The sequence below is a fragment of the Notechis scutatus genome, chromosome 11 (genome assembly GCF_049901735.1).
Source record: "Notechis scutatus isolate UNSWTSFEM ecotype Mainland chromosome 11, rNotScu1.2, whole genome shotgun sequence".
NCBI classification, from domain to species: Eukaryota; Metazoa; Chordata; class Lepidosauria; order Squamata; family Elapidae; genus Notechis; species Notechis scutatus.
In genome coordinates, this window is record NC_142019.1 from 5,947,386 (window position 1) to 5,969,726 (window position 22,341).

Sequence of the window (22,341 nt, forward strand, 5' to 3'; positions counted from 1 at the left end):
CAGCAAGGAATGATGGGTTCTTTGGTACTAAATGAAACAGCTGGATTCAACGTAGTTTTCTTTCACCCAGAGGTCTGAGGTTTTCAGAGGTGATATATTTGAATTTTTATTTTTTTTAATAAACTTTTAAATAAAATTTTGGCCAAGTTAGAATCCAGTCTTGATGTTCCCTTCTTTTTCATGCTCACAACTATTTCAATAATTAAATGCAGCACAGGTATGACATTGGAATGCTTATGAAGTTAGGTCAGTCATGCAAATGTGTCTTCAAGCAAATTCAAGGATGCTCGATTTGTGAAAAAGAGGCAGTCCTGCACATACAATGCACTAAACTAGTTTAACCTGGGGTTTGTTTGTTTGTTTATTATTTTGGCCTTCTAAGCCACTTCAATCCCCCAAACTTAGTCAGATTAATTGCATTATTAGTTTTACAAAAGTGCTAAAGAAAGTTTATTGCAGTCTTGCTTACGGCATTTGCATATTATTTTGATCAGCTGCTAATGACCTACCTGGTCTAGTTTTGGCAGTAGGGTAAAAATTGCTGCATTTCTAAACAGTGTTGTTAATTCAAGACTACTGACAACAACTCTGTATAGATGTTTGCAGAATAGACTTTGCTTAAACGTTTTCTTCTAATTATTTCAAGCCTGATCAAGATGAACAGGACCACTTTTTTGACAGAATATCAGATAGCTACGTGGCGCTTCTCTGGAGCATCCCCAATTACATTAAAGATGCTTTTCTTCAGGTAATGATGTTTGCAATTCTGAATTTTACTCCTATTTTTTATTTGTCCTGTTCAGAGAAGAGCAAAAGGTGTGTCATCTTTCTGTCTCATTATCTCTTAATTTAATCAATTTCTGTTGATGAACACACCAGAATCCTTCAACCTTTCATTCTCTGGCATCACTTCAGGCTCTGTTATTGCCTCTGAAGTTTTTTGTTTAAATCGTTCATGGTAATCTTAACTACTTAGCATATAACTCTAGCAAAGCTTGATAAGGAGATTTGTGAATCTAGCTAACACCTTCCTGAATAACACAGAAAAGGAGAAGAGGTTATACTTTATTTCCATATTTGCTGGTCGTTTCATAATCAGAATTCCTTGGGCAGTGAGCACTCACTTTAAGAACTGCAGCCTCTTGATAAGAAAAGGATGATGACCTCATGTCCCATCCCTCACCTCATCCTGTAAGCAACTTGGTACCTTCTAGATATAAGACCTGACGGGGTTGACATGCTCCAGGTCCTGTCATTGTCATAGCACTGATAAAGTTTGCCTTCTGTAGGCGGACAGGCAGAGTCAAGAGAGGAATCAGCTTGGAATCACTGTGTTGCCACAAACGGTCTTAGTACAACCCCTCTTAAATTCTGTTAAATCTTAGCTAGCGCCAATTTAGGTGTGGCTGTTAGTTGACTAGATTCTTGTATATAAGCATGAGCAATAGGTCAGCTTAAATGAAAGTTAACCGGTGGTCCTAATTCTGGACCCCTTACACCTTCTTTGTGATGGCCCTTTGTGGCTTTTAAAACCTCTGGCTTTTAGGAAGACCCTTCCCACAAGCTCTGGCCCCGCAAACTTTCAGTTTGCAGTTGTTAACTGGTATTTTTCATACTCTTTTCCTCCCCAGAATGGTTGTTTTTTATTGTTAATTGTTTTTTAGTCCTGTGTAAGCTATCCAGAGTCACAAGGAGTGGGACAGACTTAGAAATTGAGTACGGTAAGTAAAATAAATATAGTCTCCCAGTTAGGATGTTGTAGCCTCAACTGATCTGAAAAGCAGCAATTGGAGAAGGTGATTCTAACATACCTTTTAGTCTCAGGTTAAGCTGCCTGCCCTGTTTTCAGCACCTCTTCTAAGATATTAGGGCTTTTTGTTATAATGTTCCTATTACCACAAAATTAGTGTGATGAAATTATTTTTAATTAATTTTAAAAAATTGATGAAGATGTCTCCTTCCTGATTTGCCCATAAGTTCATTTGCTTCACAGTAAAGCTAAACTGCCACCCAAACCTGCGATGTTCTTGGACAAACCTTGTATTTTTGTCACAGTTGGTGATTCAGCAATGTTTGAATGCCTGTTTATTTATTTATATTTATATATATAAACATCACCCAGATTTTACAATGAACTTAATTTGCAACTTGGCAGATGTATCCTGACTGCTTGTCCCAAGCCATTTACATTACTTTCTGTGAAGCTTTTCCTCAGTCTTACCATCGTTTCAATGATCAGTTTAAAGACGAATTGATGGATTTAATTTTCCTGTGGATCAGAGGTACTAGAATGTTGATTATTTTTCCTTGCAGTTGCTGGCAGTAGTTGTTCACATAATTGCATCTACTCAGCATTTTCTCTCTGAGTTCTTCAAAAGTATCATTCAGTTAGAAACTAGCATTAAGCCACTGAGAACAACTCATTTCAGGAACCCCAATTAGAGTATCCCAAACAGATGGTTGCCCAGCCTTTATTTGAACACATTCCAATAAGGTGAGCCTACCATGTCTTCTCAATAATTAGTTCTATCATTGAACTGTTCCTGCTCATAGAGGTTTTTTTTTTTATAACATTCATTTATAATTTTCCTCTTAAATCCATCGTTCTGTGTCCAACACTCTGGAACAACCCACAGATGTCTTTTGACTTTTCTTCCATGTGGCATGCTGAGAGATTGGAGTTCAAGTCATCCCTTGGCCTTGAAAGCCAACTGGATGATTCTCATGGCCCAGTCCACCTCACAGGTTTTTGCAAAGTAGGAAGCAGGATCCTTATGTACACCATCTTGCTTTGTACAAAATAAAGCTGGAATAAAAAAATCTAAGAATGAGAAAATTTTAATATCCCCCACAAAACCATCAAATTGTAGGGGTGAAAAGGACCACAAGGACCAATTAACCCAGATATTCCCCAAAGTGGTCAGTATTAACCTTCAAAGATTGTCCATTGTTGTTATACTATTATTAATAATAATATTATAGTATTATTATTCAAAGTAACATTAGTTAAAATAGTATGGTACTTATTAAATTGTTTGTGGATCAATGAACAATCTGCAATGTCATAAAGGGGCCAATTATCTGAAGAGTTTGGGGACCTCTGATCTAGCTCAAAAACATTTGGTTGGTTAGTATTATTCAGTTCATTAGTTGCCCCTCTTACAGGTTTTAAGCCACAAAGATTTGCTTGGAAAAATTGGAAGTGTCCCTCCATGGAAAAACCTAGAAAATCCACAGCAGAGAAAGAGCCTTCTTCTCAGATATCATCGTTTATAAAACTACAGCCTAGAAGGACAGCATCAAGATCACGGTCAGGTTCCAGGTCAAGGTCAAGATCAAGGTCAAGATCAAGATCAAGAACAAAAATCTGTAAGTACCAGGAAAGGGGATTATTCAATGATAGTTTCAGAGCTTTGGGGAGTTTATTTATTTAGCGTATGACAAAGTTACATTCGCCAGGAGACCACAGTGCTATTACAAAGGAGTCATTTGGCAGCCTAAGTCTGTTGGTGTGTTCTCTTCACGCTCACACGCTATCCAGAGTGCACCACAGGGGCAGACTAGCTCCATACTCATAAAATTTATTGGTGTTTTGCAGCAGCACCTGGGCTTTTCCCTCCACCCATGTCACCTAACGCTCAGGCGTCACATTTGGATCGGCACCGATTGAGTTTGTACAGTTGTTCAAAGCGTTGTTTTCCCCTACCGGCCTGATGTCTCTTTATCTACTTGCATTGTGCCTGCTTTCAAACTGCTAGGTTGGCAGGAGCTGAGGTGAGTGACGGGAACTCACCCTGTCCCACGGGATTAGGGTTCGAACTGCTGGAGTACAGACCTTCTCCAGCTTCCTTAAGCCGTTGAACCACCGGACCTCTCCACTATGTGGAGTGAGGTATGCCAAAATCGGTAACTTCTTTAGAATACTATTTTCAGTTCTTCAACTATAGTCTTACATAGCAATATCCACAAGTAATGGTAATGAGATTTATGCAACTCTAGACTGCTGTTTTGTTTCCAGTGTGGGAATGTCTTCAAGATTTTCTGGAACATCACGTGGGCATTCCTGAAGGAATCTGTGAGTTATGAAGCTCATTACTGATTATTATCCTTGATGCACAGATCAGTAATGTATGTGATATATATGTAGTTACTGCAGTACCTCCAACTATCAGTTGAGGACATAAACAGGAGGCTGCTATTGCAGTCAGGGTGACTTCTGAAGATATCTAATAACATGGGGGACAATACTGGATATGTTACCTTAGGGACTCTTTTCATTTGCTGTGAATGAAAATTGGTCCATATCCATTTGCTTATTCATCCTTTTGGAAAAAAATAAAATAACCAGTGGTGCCAATTGTGAAGCCCAAGGGAAGAAGCTGGTTTTTATTTGGAGCAGGCATGATGCATATTTCCTGGCCCTCACACCACGGTGGCTCCATTCTTTGGGGGGCAGGGGAGGAAAGTTTGCAGTTAATGTCACGCCTGGTTTCTCCACCCGAGGATTTGGCCATTCTGAGCTTCTTCCATTAAACCGTCGGAATTTGCCATCTGAATGGATAGCTTCGTATTTGATCCGGATCGCCGTGGCAGGCTAGTTCTTTTTTTCTCACTTGACTTCTCAAGCCACTTTTGTCACTTTCAAAATATTAGCAGCAGCCTTAACTGGCAAGGGACATGGGTTTTGGGTTGTTTTTTTTTTGCTTTTTTGTTTTTGCAAACAGGGGTTGTTACATCCGAAACTTTCATTGTAAGAATTGCCACAGTCTGTCATTTTTGTCTCTCATCCAGTATATATTGGCAGGAGTTTTGTGTACCAGACTTCATGTCTGGTCATATAAGAGCAGAAAAGAAAAGGCTGCTAAGCCAGACTGTTTTGATACTTCTTTGGAATTAAAAGCATATGAAACAGATGCATCTTGATAATTTTTTTTTATAAATAACATCAACTTAAATAACTTAAAACAATAAAGTTCAATTATAACTTAAAATAAAGTTTAATGCTGTAACCACAGAAAAGCATGAATATCGGTTGGAAAAAAAAACAAAACTTAGAAGCCATATGCCCAAACAGGAAGTATATAAAAAGATTAGGTTATGTTACATAAAAACCGATATGATGTTGTCTGAATTTTGTTTACTTCATCGTTACATAAAATGATATTTTGAGGAAAGTGAGATGAAATACATTTCCCTTATTAATATTATTTAATATTACACTATTTTGTAACATCTTTCAGAGCAGCATTAGGCATTCTTACTGATAGATATGAATACATTGCAGTGATGCAACTTTCATCTGTCATATTACCTTTATTGTCTGAATACCACAGTGTTCCAATTTCAATTTGCTTTAATACTTAATACCTTTATTTATTTATTTATTTATTTATTTTTCCTGGGAAGTATTTAATACTGCTTAGCCTTCACGATTCGCACCGACTTGATCATCTGAAGACTTAATCCAGCAGCCATCAAGTCCGTCATATTTTACATAACATTTTCATCTGCTTTATTATTATTATAGCAGCCATGTTTAACGAAGCAGATAGGTTTATTTTAAATAAAAGATCATCAGATAATCAAGTCATGAACAAGGCGCAAAGGGTACATTTAATTTAAGAATCTGCAAAGCTACTCTTATGCTAACGTAAGGATCGTACAACTCTTTACAATTTTTTACAACTTTTAGTTACTAAATCTGTAGTGTATATTTTCATTTATTTATTTTATTTTATTTATTTATTTATTTATTTTTAAAGCCAGTCTCTTTAAAATAAAACATCATGCTCAAGTCCAGCTTGTTCAGTTTTTCAGTAGTATTCCAGCTTGTCTTCCTTTCAAACAGTCCCTTTTTCAAATGATACATATATATCTATATCTCATTTGATATATACATATATATATATTGCTGGAACTGGTTGTCCATAGTTCATATAAGATTAGGATACTGCAAATGGAAGAAAATGGGAGGAAGTGTCTTCTTTGCTTGTTTTTTGACCTCTTTTAGGGGCTCCATTCTGCTTTAATGCGATGTACATTTCTTTCCCTTTGTGGGTCCAGTTTGCTGAAGCGTAGGTGTTATAGTGATTCTCTTGAATGAGTTCTATGAAGTTGCAGTCTTCATTGCACACTTTCTGTTGTTTAAAAGAAAATGAGATGATCAGTTGAATACCAAGAATACCTGGCCGGGGGTATTATTTCACAAAATTCCTATTGTCATTGAAGTAAGTAGCAATAGCAATAGCACTTAGACTTATATACTGCTTCATAATGCTTTCCAGCCCTCTCAAAGCGGTTTACAGAGTCAGTCTCTTGCCCCCAACAATCTGGGTCCTCATTTTACCCACCTCGGAAGGACAGAAGGCCGAGTCAACTTTGAGTTGGTCAGGATCGAACTGCTGGCAGGGGGCAGAGTCAGCCTGCAATGCTGCATTGTAGCCACTGCATCACCATGGCTCTTCCTTCTTTCCTTCACCTTCCTTCCTTCCTACCTTCCTACCTACCTACCTAGCAATAGGAGTTAGACTTATATACTGCTTTATAGCACTTTACAGCCCTCTCTACGTGGTTTACAGAGTTAGCCTATTGCCCCCAACAATCTGGGTCCTCATTTTACCCACCTCGGAAGGATGGAAGAATGAGTCAACCTTGAGCCTGGTGGGATTCGATCTGTCAAATTGCAGTAGGAGTAGCCATTAAGTGAACGCTGTGCTTTAAATGGGAATGTGGCGGACGTTAAGCGAAACCATTGTTCGCTATGATGTGCTTTTGCCGAAAACTAGAAATAAGAGCTGATTTTCAGCAGAGGTCATCATATATCATGGTCACAACACTGCAGATGTGACTGTGTTGTCAAGCACTTGAAGTGCAGTCACGTGACCGGGGTGGGTGGGTTTTTGACTGTCGGAACTTCAGGTTGTCTCCCTTTTTAGTAACTTCAAACGGTCACTAAGCGACCAGTCGTAAGTCGAGGACTACCTGCGCGCAGTACAATCTACTTAAAATGTACCCACTGACTAGGCAAATGCCTTACACTTTTTAATAAGGACTAATATACATCAACATCATTCCTGATGTTGCTGAACAGCTGCGTCATCCAAAGCGAACAAAGTCAGTTGCATGGGCTGCTGGGAGTTGTAGTTCAGCATTTAATCTGCAATGGGGAGCGAGGCAAGATAAGGGTGGCATAGCTGGTTAGGAGAAGAGCCCAAACAAAATGGGTAAGTAAAGTAAATCAGAATTGTAAAACTTTCAAGAAACCACAGATCAACTAGCCAGCAGCTTCTTCTCCCTGTTGACTTTTGTTTGGCTTTTTTTTTTTTTTTTTTTAAAGTGGCTTCTGGGAGAATGAAGTCAAAACAGAGAAAACTCTGCTCTCCAGAAAGTTTGCATTCCAGTACAACTGTCTGTAAATGAGAGCCATTCATAAAAGCCACCAGTCATATGCCCTCATCTAGCAACTCCTATGGACTGGGGCCAATATAGTATAAAATAGCGCCTCCAAGCCTTTGGGGCACCAGAGACCAGTTCGACGGAGAGAGGTTTTTCCGTGGACCAGAGGGGGGTTGTGGTTTCACGTGCTGCCTGATGGGGCTTTGCTTTTTTACGTGGGCCGGGTTTTGGCACACCATGGCCGGTCTGTGGCCTGGGGATTGGGGACCCTTGGTATAAAACACAGCTGATAAAAAAAGAAATCAGGAACAGACCCATTTTTCATTTCATGCAAGTGGCTTCTAATAATTGTGCCAGTACCTTTCCATAAAGCTTCCCAGACTTGTTCATAGCCAGAAAGTATTCACTTGCGACTCCTTTGATTGCCACTATTCCAACCGCCACCGTTCGTATTTCGAGAACACCTGCAGGAAATAAGAGTGAGGTCCATAACCTGTGTCTTTGTCTCTCTTTATGATGTAACATTGCAAAGCTGAGCCAAAGGTGCTTTTTTTTCTAAAAGGCAACTGGACTTGTGTGTTTCCCCCCCCCCCCCCTTGAAAACGCTTTGTTTCTCATCCAAGAAGCTTCTTCAGTTCTGGCTGAATGGTGGGGAATGGAAGGATTTGGATGCTTTGCAGTCATCTTGTTAGTACTCTCTCTGAGAGCCATTGAGGCTTCTTGGGGATTTATCCGTGCCCTCAGGGTCACCTGAATCAGAGTGCAAATGGGTGTGGAACTTTCTTGGTGCCGCTGAAAGGACTGTATTATTGACAGGAGAGGGGTGGTATCATATCCCTCAAGGAAAAATAAAACCCAAGAAACTCCAGTTGCCTTTCGAATAGCACCTTTGGGATCCAATCATGACCCGAGTGACAGAAAATCTCTATAGACATTGTAAAGCTGCTTTGTTTAAATAACTTGTTTCTTTTTATTTATAAAACATCGGCTACAGTTTTCCCTAGGCAACAAACATCAAATTTCTCATAGTTTTAAAGGTTGTGGACGGGGGTGTCTGATTCACACTTCTCCAGCATTACATACATTGATTGCACTAATCTCTACACCAGTTTGTGAATGCAGACGTTAAATGTTCATGTCGCTGTTCATGATTTCATTTCCAAAACGAATCCTTAGACTCCATCATTTGTAAAACAAAATATCTTCTATGGTTAGAGTTACTGTTCAGTGGAAATGAATGCACTTCTGTTGAACACTGGGTTTTAAATAAAGATTCACAGAATTAGAGGGTTCCTCCCCCCGTCCCCCCCAACAAAACTTACCTTGAAAAGAATATTTAAGAAATTTACTAGAGGGTTGCTCTTTTCAAGAGCATTAACTTTAGAACTTGTAAATGATGGAAAACAGATCACGGCAACCTGACAAGCAGATAAAAAGTATTTGTCTGACCCTTTATGGCCATTAAAAGCTGATAACCTCTGAAAATCAATCTGTGCCATGCAGAGACATGGCTTTCTGCTATTTTTTTTAATAGATCCATTTAAGATACAATTAGGAAGCTCCAAGTTTAATTTTTTTTTTTTGTTCCCTGAACTGGGATTCCTCCACCACCGGGGAAACAGGCCTGGAGAACGAATTGCTACAAGCAATCCAGATCTAATTCTGCTTGATGGGATTTTTGAATGAAGATGAGGGTTGGGAGTTTTAGAGAGGTTCAGAGATCACACATTATGGTAATTCATGTTTGCTCAATCATATTTTACCCAACAGATCATACAATATGCTAAGCCCTGATTTATAAATTATAATGGGTGACTTCACACCCCAAGTAAACCCAAGGACATTCAGATCACATTTATGGCATAGTTTGATGTGGAAACATTGTCATTTAATGGTTTTTGATAATGAAAGGGTTTTCTATGCTAGAATTGCAGTGGATTTTTCTATTGTCTGACCTGCCTTGGTGCATAAATCTCACTGTGCCTTGTCCATGTTAATAGTTCTGACAAGGGCTGTGCAAAAAGGGAATAGACTATTTGTTTAAACATACTTTTTTCCTATTTTGGACATTACTTAAAATAAGTTTTACAAATACAGAAAAAATTTCAAACATGGGAAAAGGTTGAGGAAATAGGCAGACAAAACTAAGCATCAATATCTTTCTTTAAAAATTAAACTTAAAAAACATGTCACAATGCTTTCTTTTCCTTAAAGTTATGCAGTTCTTAAATTTAGGCAAAAATCTCATAAAGTGAAAAATTAAATGAACAACCGAATACCTAATTAGCTGTGTGAATTTCTTTCTACTTCTGGAGCGGTTAGTTGTTGTCAAAATTCACAGCAATGACCCTGAAAATAATGACTTTGCTATGCCGTTTCTTGATTTATGAGTCATTCTCCTTATAAATGAATTTATAAGTGATATATTTGAATACAAAATGATATCTACTCCCCCAAATGATTTAAATGATAGCTAAGCACAATAGAATTAATGATAGTTTCATAATATTAGGCATTGCTCAGATTCCAAAGAACGATACTAACATTCAAATATTTTTCAATAGCATATGTATTTACATATATACATACGTATGAGTATACACATTGCATGTGCTAAGCAATTTATATATAACATCCTGGGGAGGGCAGTCTTTAGATTTTTAAAACCACTTGAGGCTGCGCAAATCTTAAATGCAACTTTAAGCTCATTGAAACTTGGTGATGATTTACCAGGCAACCATTTGAATAAATATGAATAAGGAAGATGCTGTTAATGCTGTTCTAAATGCATTTGCTTATAGTTTAATGAAAGATGCTTAAGCGATCATCTTGTTCCATGATTCATTTTCAGGATGCTATTATTCATTTAGTGTTAAAGGGTTTTTAAAAAGTATACATGTGGCCTTCATTTCAATATTTAGATAAGAATCTAAGCATACCAAAGGAGTATTCTATGCAGATATCTTCAGAGATTATAAGGGATGCCATTATTGTTTGAATATAGAATACTTCTAGGTGTAGTCAGTTTAGTTCCTTTTTTAGTGCAATTTTGTACCTTAAGTATTTTACCAAAGATTTGATGTTTGCAATATAACTTTTACACAGCTGAGGTAGAAACAAGGCGTCCTTGGTAGTCTCTGAGCGTGGTTGTTTTTTTGCAGACATTTCATTACCCAAACTAGGTAATGTCCTCAGTGGTAGTAAGGACTGGGGTTTGCTTTCAGTTTATATTTTAGCAGCTTGCTTTAGTTGCATTAGAATATAAACTGAGAGCAAACCCCACTCCTTACTACCACTGAGGACATTACCTACATTGGTAATGAGACGTCTGCAAGAAAACAACCAAGCTCAGAGAGCACCAAGGACCCCTGATTTCAATCCTGAGCTACAAATATATCCTCCTTTACTGGTAAAGTAGAAACAGCCAGGCAAAAAGGGCATTCTTGTTGAGGTATTCCAATATATTTTACTGATTTCCACACAGACATAGACATTCATGTACAAAATACATTTGGCTAATCACTGTCTCTTTCATTGAAGTAAAAAGCAATTATGGATATACAGTGCCTATAAGCTATCTTAGAAGTACGTTGGAAGCTATCCTAACGCAGGTCTGGCAATCATTAATTCTATTCCGTATAACATTTCTAAAAAGTAATATGATACAAGGTTAGTAATATTATTGTCAAATATACTGGCTAATTTCCAACTTTCTCTCCTCATGTATCTTAGAGCCCTGGTAGAAACCAGTTTCTAGGACATATTCAAAATTTCCTTCCTTCCTTCCTTCCTTCCTTCCTTCCTTCCTTCCTTCCTTCCTTCCTTCCTTCCTTCCTTCCTTCCTTCCTTCCTTCCTTCCTTCCTTCCTTCCTTCCTTCCTTCCTTCCTTCCTTCCTTCCTTCCTTCCCCTTGACATTCTAACATATTTAAAAACAATTGTTACAGGCCTAACTGCTTTAAGAAATGGCAATAATATAGATTCACTGCTGTTCAGAATTGCCACGTTCAACAATTCTACAGTATTCTCCCTCTTTAAACATGAGAATCTTTATCTTGTCCTTGAAATCTTGAATGAGCTATCCCATGGTGTGTTTATGTTAGAAGGATGGGGGGCAGAAACCAGGGCAACCAAACTGTAGAAAACCAGTTTATTTGCTATGCAGTTGTATTGCAACTGCACCAGGTGAAACTAAAGTGCAACTCTTAAAGGAGTCAGCATAAAATCCCCGATAATACAGAAGGATTGACTAAGCACTGCTTGTCAACAGTAATGCAAATTAGTCCTCAGCATAACAATTATTCCCTTTACGCAAACATTAGATAATACAGCTCGGTGTTCTTTAATCATAACTCAGAATACCCAGCAGATAAAGTTAGCTTTTAACCGACTTCTTGTTTTAGGAATTGCACTGGCCAGTTACTTTTCAGGATGCTTCGTTGATTTCTTAGGTTCCAATCATTTTCCATCCATTTCCATGTTTTCTTGCTTCCAGAAAGAGGAAGCAAACAAGTGTTGGCTACAGAGTAAGTTAAGTTTTGTGCAAGAAATCCAAAGTACAATTCAGGTAATCCCTGACTTAACAAAGTTCGTTTAGTGACCATTCAAAGTTATAATAGCTTTGGAAAAAGTGATTTATGATCGTTTTTCACACTTGGTTGCAGCATTCCCATGGTCTCCTGATCAAAATTTGGATGCTTGGCAACTGGCTCATATTTATGACAAGTTGCCGTGTCCCAGGGTCATCTAATCCCCTTTTGAGACCTTCTGACAAGCAAAGTCAATGGGGAAGCCAGATTCACTTAACAACCATGTTACTAACTTAATCACTGCAGTGATTCATTTAACAACTGATTTGCTTAGCAACAAAAATGTGGTCATAAGTCGAGGACTACCTGTAATGAAGTCTAGCTTACAAACCAACTTGTGTTTATTTCAATGTTGCTGCAGACGTGTCTCTAACAGTAGATGATAATTGGCACCCTAGAATAGTAAAGGTTATACACTCATGGCCATATAGAGCAGCAATATAATTTGAAAATTTGGGCGAGGGAATATTTAGAAACGTTTAGAAATAAAGCTACAAGTTATAATTATCATGAGGTCCATAAATGTATTGAAGCTGCCTTCTACTGGCCTAATAAACCCATTGTGCCAAGTTATAGTTTCTTTAACAGTGGCTTATTGGATGCAATATAATTCCCTGGATTTGCAACAGAGGGTCAGCTATAAACCATGGTTTAAAATTACAGCGTGGGGATTCATACAGTACGATCAGTCCGAATGACATGGATGACATGTTTGGCTTGCCCAGTGTGCGAACCCAGTCAGTGAGTGTGGTTCATCTCGCACTGCTGGCTGTGTGGATGTCCCAGAATTTGCTTTAGATTATGATGTTAGAATGGAATACGGGATTTTCTCTAAACCAAACTGAACACGAATGGTCTTGGTTTCACGTGGGCTGCAGAAAGCTCTTTCTCTCTTTGTTTGGGTAAGTTTGTGTTTGGTGTGTGTGTGCATGCATGTGTCTTCAAGTGAGCGTTGACTTCTTCTGACTGCCTGGACAAGGGCAGTTTGCTTGGCAAGATTTCAGAATTGGTTTGCCATTGTTTTCTTCCTAGCCTGGTACATTAACACTATACCATACTGGCTTTCTATGACAAGGAACACTTCATCACGATTGTTGTCTTGCATTATACATTATAAAATAAATGCATCACAGAATATCTTAGAACTGTGATAACTGCTGAAATTCTCTTACCTGGAAGCTAAGATAATTGTAACTGACATTCCTGAATGTTGTACTAACCAAGGACTGCAAAGGAGTTAGAAAATCTCTGGTTATGACATTAGCAGGCACCAATCTCCTTTTCCTAAAGTATCAGATCAACCACTGAGAGGCAGGGATTGGGGAACAGCTGTTTTCCAAACCGAAAAGCAGCAGAAAATAGTCTATTAAATTACATGTAGACTAATGCCGAGAACACAAGCAACAATTTTCCCCAGCCTGGCAGCATGTGTTTCCAGCTGTCATGAGCTATATGGCGTTTCCTCGTGTCTCTGATTTTCTAACCACTTTGATTTCACTCGCACAGACTTGAAGGGTGGAGATCACATGTGCTGACCTCAGACAACAGTAGCTTTCATCACCTTAAAGCCGACAGAAAACCACCAGTTGGCTTTGCCTCTCTAGTTTTTTTCCCCCTGCAAGTTACCTTGTACATTTTCTCTGCCTGACATAGAAAGGCAACAAAAGGAAGCTGGTTTTGAAATGTGTAATGGCCAGGAAAACATTTGGAAGTAGAGGGAATAGTAGCTGCAAGATAACAGAATCAGATTTTGCTAATGAGCTTCTGTGGAACAGAATCTTTCCTGTAAAAATAGTAGCAATAGCACGTAGACGTATATAACAGACTAGCTAACGTTCAACCAAGTAATCCTTGTGTGCAAAGCTGGTCATCAAGTAACAAAATAACTGAGTTGGAAACAATCTTGGAGGTCTTCTAATTACACCCCCTGCCCAGGCAGAAAATTCTATACCATTTCAGTCAAATAATTGTCCAATTTCCTGAAAAACCTCCAGTGATGGATCACCCACAAGTCATTCTGAAGGCAAGTCATTCCACTGATGATGAGTTCTAACTGCCAGGAAATTCCTCCGTAGTTCTAGGTTGGATCACTCCTTGATTCGTTTCTGTTCATCTTACTCATAACCCTCAGTGTGGCACAAGTGAAAAGGTTGTACTAATCCTGTAGCTTTTATGGCTGTTAAAGTTTTAATTTAAAATAAAAATATTGAGAAAAGTACATGCAACAAAATATATTTTACCGCCACAGAAAGTCTGATTCTTGCATCCTAATGCAGGTTCATGCAGAATCCATGTTATAGTCAGTAAAGCATCGGGAATTATGCCTGGTTTTTCTGAAGCTTCTAAGCTTCAACACATCACAAGAGGAAAATCCAATGAAGTGTGGAAATGTACACAACTTCTTTAAGATCCCTTAAAAAGCTGGTAAGGTGTGCATGTTTTTCCAACATTCAGTGACACCTTCTTATTCTTTTGCTTCACAACCTCTTCCCAGTTTTTCTTAAAAGATAAATTGACTTAATTAGGCTTGGTCAATTATTTGACCCTGCTACCTGCTTTGTCACAAGAACCATAGGTTCTCATTTTTTTTAGTTATTTCCTCTAGAGGTTAAAAAAAAGACTGCTTTATATCATGATATTATTGAACTGCCATAACCAGCATTGAGGGGTCCTTTATGATCTCTGAGCTTGGTTGTTTTCTTGTGGATATTTCATTACCCAAACCAGGTAGGTAACATCATCAGTGCACTCATCATCAGTGCACTGATGATATTACCTAGTTTGTGTAATGAAATGTCTGCAAGAAAACCACAAAACTCAGAGTCCACCAAGGACCCCTCATTTCAAACCTGAGCTACAAATATTCTCCTTTATTTATACCCAGCATTCCCTATCACTGGTCTGGTTGGGTAGAGCTCTTGAGAACTTCAGTCAACAAAGTTTTGGCGGCCATGTGTTCCCATGTCTGACATAAAACTGTTATAAAGATCACAGCTTATAAATAGACATATACGAAAAACTGCAGAGTCCTAGAAACACCACCTGGTTTTAAAAAACAGTGCTTAGTTCAGGTCAGAGCTTAGTACAAGTACCTCAACATTCTGTTTTTACTACTCTGGATTATGTTCAGTACTAGTCTATCTATATCTGCTTGGGACTGAACACTAAGACATCATAAATATGCAGAGGCAGGCTGCAAATTCCATTGGAAGCTACACAGGTTTTAAATTCCTTTTAAAACAAATGTATGTTAACTTTATTTCCAAATCAAAATTTGCCTACTTAACGTTGACCAGCTGCTATAAATAACATTTGAAGTAAACAAGAGAGAAAATTCTTGCTTTTTATTTAGAAGCATTTGGGGCAATAAAGTAGGATTAAAACACATGGAAGTCTTGCAGATGTAAGGCAGGTGAGAAATCAATTGCACGCCCTTACATATTTCCTGAAGATAAATGGTTAATTGGCAATTGGTGAGAGTGATTTTAAGCTAAAAACTGGAAAGACTTCAGTAGCTACTTAGAACTCACTTTTTGGGAGTGATTTGCATTGAAAGAACAACTACTGAACAGTGAGAAAATCCCAAATGCTACCTCTGAGGTATTTCTCATTACAACTTGAAAATACTACCGTGTTTCTCATATAATAAAGCCAGGTCTTATTTTTTTTTTGAGCCCCGAAAAAATGGCTAGGCCATCTTGCATCCCCCCCTTGCATCTTTGGGTGGGCGGGCAGTGACAGCTTGGATGTTGACCTCGGCATTGGTGGGGCACTTCGTATCGGGGTCAACGCAGGCAGTACCATATCTGGGTGTGCAACCAAAGTACTTCCTAACGGCAAGCCCCCCCACCGTTCCCCCCATTTCTCATGTTTTAATATGGGCCTTAATTTGGGGGGAGGGGCTTAATTTCATTTCATGCCTATAAAACATGCTGGGACTTCCTATTGGGGGAGGCCGTATTGTTGGAGAAACAGGGTAGCAAACTGCAAAACATCAGGAATGGAATGGAATGGAATAAGAATAAGAATAAGAATAGAATAAGAATTAAAATGGTATGATATGCAAGATAATATAATGTAATGAATTGAATAAAATGAAATGAATTGTATGTTCTCAGATTGGTTAAAACTGAGATTTGCTCGCTAAGAATCATGTTAATTTGTAGTTGAGTCTAATGATGATATAATAATAATACTATATAATATGATATAATATGTATAGTTGACTTATGTAATACGTATGTTTGGAAGGGTAAGACTGTTGATATTATGACATTGCACAAAAGAAATGTACCAACTGACACGCTGTATTTTGGAAGATGGTTTTATGATGATGTTTTATGTTTATGTTTGTTAGTGTTCGTCTTTTAAAAAAAGTAAAAAAATAGAATTAGAATAGAATAGACACACAAGGAATTTGTGTCCTGTGCAGAAGCACTCAGTGTACATGCAAAATAGCTCTGAAATACTATTGCTAAATAGCACGTTTATGAAATTAATTTCCTACTTGCCATGGTGAAAGCAAAATCTGTACTGGAACCACTCGGCTTCTAAAGGGTCCGCAACATATTGGACTGTTCTACATGTATTTGTATGGTTCCTGGTTGTGGGCGCAATAATTAATATCTAAAAGCTACACACAACCAGGAACCATATAAATACAACCTTTAGTGCACAGTACACATATGTGTAGCGAGAGAGATATGTTCCCTGATGATCGGCTCCAGAACAAGCCCATAATAATGTCAACTTATCACGTAAAGCAGTAGGTAATTGTTGTAAATTCTCGTAAGATGGTGGGATCCCTCCCATTGTATGCATTTTTGTGGCGGTATGCAAATATATAAGGTCAAGCGCTGGAGAAATCAGGAGATTCAGGCAGCTCTAATGAATATAAAGATTTGTTGCAAGTTTAAGCTCTCTACAAAAATCATTAAGGCATTCGAGGTGGGCTGGACTTAGATTTCTCGTGGGTGTGAGGGAACTCATGACTTATGATGCATTTGACCCCTCCCTTGGGCTCCGCCTAGTCATCTACATATATGGTTTAATGGGATGTCTGGAAGGGAGAAAATTATAACAAAATCCCTAAAACATTCTGCTGGGAGTAGTATAGAGTTACTTAACTTAGTTTGCATGACTTGGGTGCTTGCAAAAAAAGGAAGAAAGTTTCGAGTTACTTTGGCTCCATCATTCATTCCTCCAGGAGCTTTTCTTTTCGTTTGGTATCTAATCACATTGCTTTGCAAAATACAGGCAGAGGAAAAGAAAGTAAACAACACTAATTGTCGCAGCCTAGCAATTACAACATTTTTCTAAAGAGGCCTTCCAAGTTTCATCTTTCTTTCCAATTTGCATACAAATGGCTGCCTGGGGGCACAACTCAGCCTCTTAATAACAGTCGGGGTTGCATTTGCAAAGGCAGGAGACTGAACTCCCCATGAACAGGGCTACAAGCAGCCCGCTCAAAATGGAAGTGTAGCCTTGGCATCGGATGGCTGATTCTGAGCCAACGCTGGAGTGTCAGTTTTCCTCAATTTGATGTTCTTCAGATGTGCCAGAGAAGGCAACTCTTATAATTCCCAGACTGCGTGCTGTAGGTATAAGCATATCAAGTATGAACTTCAGCTGGCACCCGCATTCAGTAGATTGCAACGAGCTTTCTGACTAATGCAGACCACCAACCACTTTGGCAAGATAATGGATGTGTTCTCCGTGTTCACAGAATGAGGAAGCGTTGGAGAATGCATCTCCTGGTGACCCTTCAGCTATTCTCCATTACTCACCACCACAGCAACACTACAACTTCCTTCCTTTGTGGGAGCTGCAAGACTTAAAAACAATGCACCTTCCCTCCTTTGTCAGCATCTCTAGAGAGATTTGCAAAAAAATTCAGTGTGCTGAAATAACTGTTCCTCCTCCTCCTCCTCCTGAACTGCATAGCCAGCAGATTAATTCTGTTGCTGTTTTCCAGGAAGAAAATGCTTTCAGTTGGATTGGCCCCCATTAGTGGGAGATTCAGAGCTGGGTTTCTATCTGCTGAGTTTGCCCCAAAGCCCTAATCCTAATTATGCACCAACCCTACTTACACGCACCACATCTACTTCCCACGCTCTAGGGGGAAATTATCTGATTTTAGGGAGAGTTGATTCTCTCTATTTGGTGTTTGCCCTGTTTATCGTGTTTCATTCATCTTAAGTCCGTCCCCTGCCATTTTGCATCTCTTTGTGCTTCCTTGCTAAAACCATCCACCTTGAAATGTTACATATTTCCCCCCTAATACATTTTCCCCAGCGTATCCTTATTTTTGGGGGGCATGCATTTAGAATGTCATCCTGATTCTCCTCTGCTATACTGTCCTGTTCAACAGAACACACAGACATTCTTCCTGATCACCATGAATGCCTCCAGCTCTTTGGAAGTATTCTTTCCTTGTCATCCCTCTCCATAGTGATCAAGCCATTTGACTATTCTCACAGACTTCTTAAAAGGTTTTCTTGACTGTTCAAAGCTGATGAGGCATTCCAGGGATGAAGAGGGACCAGTATTTCCAGCTGGAGGTTCTTGAGAGTGAACCTATGTTGGACTGATATAACAGGTTTTTACATCAACGTAGCCATTATAGGGGCATATGAGGTCAGCAGCTGTCCTTAAGCCAGCATATTTAGAATAAGCCTAAGAAATTAACCCTCCTAAAATCAATTCCAAGGTTCCTGTGTTGCATTTTCTGGAGCCTGCTTTCTTACAATCCAGCAGCTGGGCTCAGCTGGTTATGCAGTTGGGTATATGCTGTCCACCAGAGGCTCAGGTTAAAGATTCTAAGGTAAGCACCTACGTGCTAGTCGTTTCTGGCTCTAGGGGGCGGTGCTCATCTCTGTAACAAAGCCAGAGAGCCAGCACTGTCCAAAAATGTCTCCGTGGTCATGTGGCCAGCATGATTAAATGCTGAAGGTGCAAGGAATGCTGTTACCTTCCCACCAAAGTGGTCCCTATTTTTCTACTTGCATTTTTACATGCTTTCGAACTGCCAGGTTGGCAGAAGCGGTGACTTCTGATGGGAGCTCACTCCGTTACGCTTAAAGATTGTAGGAGCTGTATATTTCTTAACACATTTAGGGAGCCAGTGGTTGAGATCTTCGTGGGTGAGGAAGTTTGTTGCTTTCATCCATGTCCATGCTTAAGCTACAGTTCCACTGACTTGTCTTCTGGAAGACATCTTCCCCGGACAGCAGTTTATATCAGTTATTGGTTTTCATTAGTATTATTTGGAATTTGGCCTTACAATATACCAGTCAATGTTATTTTTGTTGAAAATGCCAACAACGCACCCTTCATAACATATCAATCAGCTTGATAAAATAGTTATTTTGTGTTACAGGGTTGCATCTAAAAATTCCCTCTCTCCACTCCTAGAGTAATCTTCTTTACCCTTATTGGCTTCAGATTATCATAATCTAATTATGTCATTTGTTTCATTTTTATCCCAGACTCTGTACCCTTTTGTAAAAGCATTCTTAGTTAGGTATTTTGTGCTGTCTTAAACTTGCACTTTTAAAAACTTACTTTCTGAACTTCTTGATTATTCTTACATGACTTAATTTTTTTCCTGACACTGTTCGCTATCAGAGGATGTTAAAGAGGTATGAAAATATGAATTAAATTCAGTGTTGTTAGGAATGAGTCAATTTCCAGCATATTTGTTCACTTTGCTTGAGTCATGCTCTAACTTTTCATTGTGTTTCTCCCCTCTAATTTCTTAGTCTATCATCCTTTAGCTATATTACAATAAAAGACATACAGGTTTAGCTGGTTACATTGTATAGAATGTTAAATCTGTTCCAGCTTATGATGTAAATGATTGAAGATGATATATATTCTAAAGAGTTAACACTTTATGATTAAATAGCTTATAATTAAAAATAGGGATCAAGGAAAGGAAGGTTAGATTTGGGCTAGTTTTGTTTTGGATTCAACTTGTTTTTGGAATTCGAAGCAATTCTTTTCATTAAACTTTCTGTAAAGGCAATCCTTCAGATAACCAGATTTGGAGCCTGGTTATGTAAGGCGATCTCCAGTCCCCTGAATTCTACCTGGAAAATGAATGTAATAACCTAAAATAACAATGTTTCTTCATTATATCAGGATACTTCCATTTACAGGAGGTGTAAATGGGGCATGAGTGACAGTGAGCTGGCCATCCCAATCCAGGAAAGGCCACCGGGACACAAAAGAATCGGCTAAATAAAATCTATCCTAACCGCAACTACTAAGCTATCTGCTCCTTGAGCAGCAGCTGTGGTTCTAGGAGAGTTTCCAAATTGTGAGCCTACCTTTGAGCAGGAGAATACAACCCCAATTCAAAGTCAAAGAAGGAATTTTCCTGGAATCATTTGGGCTGCGGCTAGAAACCCAAAACCACTGAGATTATATAGGTTCTCCTGCTTAAGCAGGGAGCTGGACTAGAAGACCTACAAGGTCTATTCTATTCTATTCTATTCTATTCTATTCTATTCTATTCTATTCTACTCTACTCTACTCTATTCTATTCTACTCTACTCTACTCTACTCTACTCTACTCTACTCTACTCTACTCTACTCTACTCTACTCTATTCTATTCTTACTCTACTCTACTCTACTCTACTCTACTCTACTCTACTCTACTCTACTCTAATTCTATTCTATTCTATTCTACTCTACTCACTGTCTAAAGTCTTTTCCTCCCCATCCTTCCCCTGAGAGCCTCTGGATATTGGGTTTAAGGACATTATCAATACCTAAGCTTAGCTATTCTTAAATCCCAGATTTTATGGAAGAAAATAGAACTGTTGGCTGATCTAGAATTCAGGAACCTAAACTCATTGATAGTATTTCAGAAAGGTTACATTAAGTAGCCATTATATTGCTAATCAAATTTTCCATGTGCAGCCTCACTCCCTGCATTTCTCCCGGATCAATAAAGTTATATTTTCTCTCTCTCTCTTTTTTGTTTTTGCATACTGCCTTGAATGGGCTTTGCTTATTTGGAACAGCAAGTTACAAATAAAATAATAATAAGTGCAGGATTCATTTTCTCTCAATAATGTTTCAAGCATTTCGTATTGTGAAAGGGTAGAAGTGTAAGGGAATCAAACATGAAAGCATGTCTGACTGGCATTTTGCCTAACAGAAAACAGGCAGGTACTTATTCAGAAATTGCTGCCAGTGTTTTCTGGAGTTTTCCAAAAACAAATTAAAAATAGAATAGAATTTTAAAAGGTGATCTTTCATGCAAAATAGGTTTTTTTCTGTGGCTTGAGAAAGCAAACAGCCCTCTTCTTTTGTGACTAAATTATGGGGAAACAGCTGGAGATGTTTTGCCAGAAAGAAAGAAATATTCTGTTAGGTGCTGTGACATGACACAAATCACCAGAGCTGATTAAATATTTGTATGGAATCTTTTTTGGGGGGGTGTTGGAGGCTTAAAGATGAAGTCAATGAAAACAAGAAGCAAAAATAAAAGAGGACAAGTAATGACATTACAAGTGGAGAGTCACTGCTAATATAAGGGGAACAATGATTTTGAAGGGACTTGTTTTGGTTGAGAAAAGGCCTGCCAAGGATTTGAGTTTGAGTTCTTGACAACAATGAGAGATATTCAATATCTGTTCTGTAGAAGGTTTAGTTTTAAAATCCGACTAAATCTGGAAAATATCCAAAAGTACACCCATAATCTTTATAGGTATTGAATAGTGGGCAAACTTGACAACTCTAAAGACTTGCGGGCTTGAGGAATTCTGGGAGTTGAAGTCCACAAGTCATAAATTGTTAAGTTTGGAGACCCCTGGTAATAGAATACACTGAGACCTCTCCATGACCAAGATTCACCGCTTTCCTTTGTATGCGAAGAGCACAGCTCAAATGTCTATTGAATGTTTGTGGCAGAAGCCTCCGAAGGGTGGATTGAATTACTGTATCCTTTGGCTACCCTAATCACGCCTTTTATGCCAGCACCACCCACATATTTTAGTCTACTGTCTGCCTGTGAAACTTAGAAGAGAATGGTGGTTTGGGATGCTGTCCATTGAAAGAATTCTTGAATTCATTATCATGGTTTATGGTGGTACAGAAGTGGATTCACTCCAATATAATAATAATTTATTTTCTCTAATACACAGACTGATTCAGTTAAAGGTTCTACCCATTATAATTTCACATCCAAGATGTACTGTCTCTAACCTGCTATTTCGTTGATAGCTTATGAATTTCTTTGCACATATGAAAAAACTGTGCACTTTTTGAGACCTGCTGGATTAGATAAATGTCTTCAGAGCTCAACAAAAAATGGTAGATTATCTTTCCACAAAAATATGCAGAAAAAC

General features: G+C 38.5%; 2 protein-coding genes across 4 annotated transcripts in view; one reads left to right on the forward strand and one right to left on the reverse strand.

The window, feature by feature from the left end:
- Window positions 1–22,341, forward strand: part of FAM227B (family with sequence similarity 227 member B) — an 81,257-nt gene that overhangs the window by 7,605 nt on the left and 51,311 nt on the right. For 2 of the 3 annotated variants that reach the window (XR_015750785.1, XM_087972670.1), the window contains exons 6-8: window positions 647–748; window positions 2,156–2,282; window positions 3,166–3,369. Coding sequence is in view for 2 of the 3 variants with exons in the window: in XM_087972670.1 (XP_087828796.1) it covers window positions 2,156–2,282; window positions 3,166–3,369 (331 nt within the window). In the remaining variant the exon portion in view is untranslated. Of the gene's footprint in view, window positions 1–646; window positions 749–2,155; window positions 2,283–3,165; window positions 3,370–18,998; window positions 19,068–22,341 lie in introns of those variants that run through there. The other variant, XM_087972671.1, reaches the window with a different exon arrangement.
- FGF7 (fibroblast growth factor 7) overlaps window positions 4,979–22,341 on the reverse strand; it is a 29,347-nt gene continuing 11,984 nt past the window's right edge. Inside the window, exons 3-4 of the mRNA XM_026677096.2 lie at window positions 7,756–7,859; window positions 4,979–6,137 (exon numbers count right to left, since the gene is read on the reverse strand). Coding sequence (XP_026532881.1) covers window positions 5,943–6,137; window positions 7,756–7,859 — 299 coding nt within the window. The 3' untranslated portion in view covers window positions 4,979–5,942. The remainder of the gene's footprint in view (window positions 6,138–7,755; window positions 7,860–22,341) is intronic.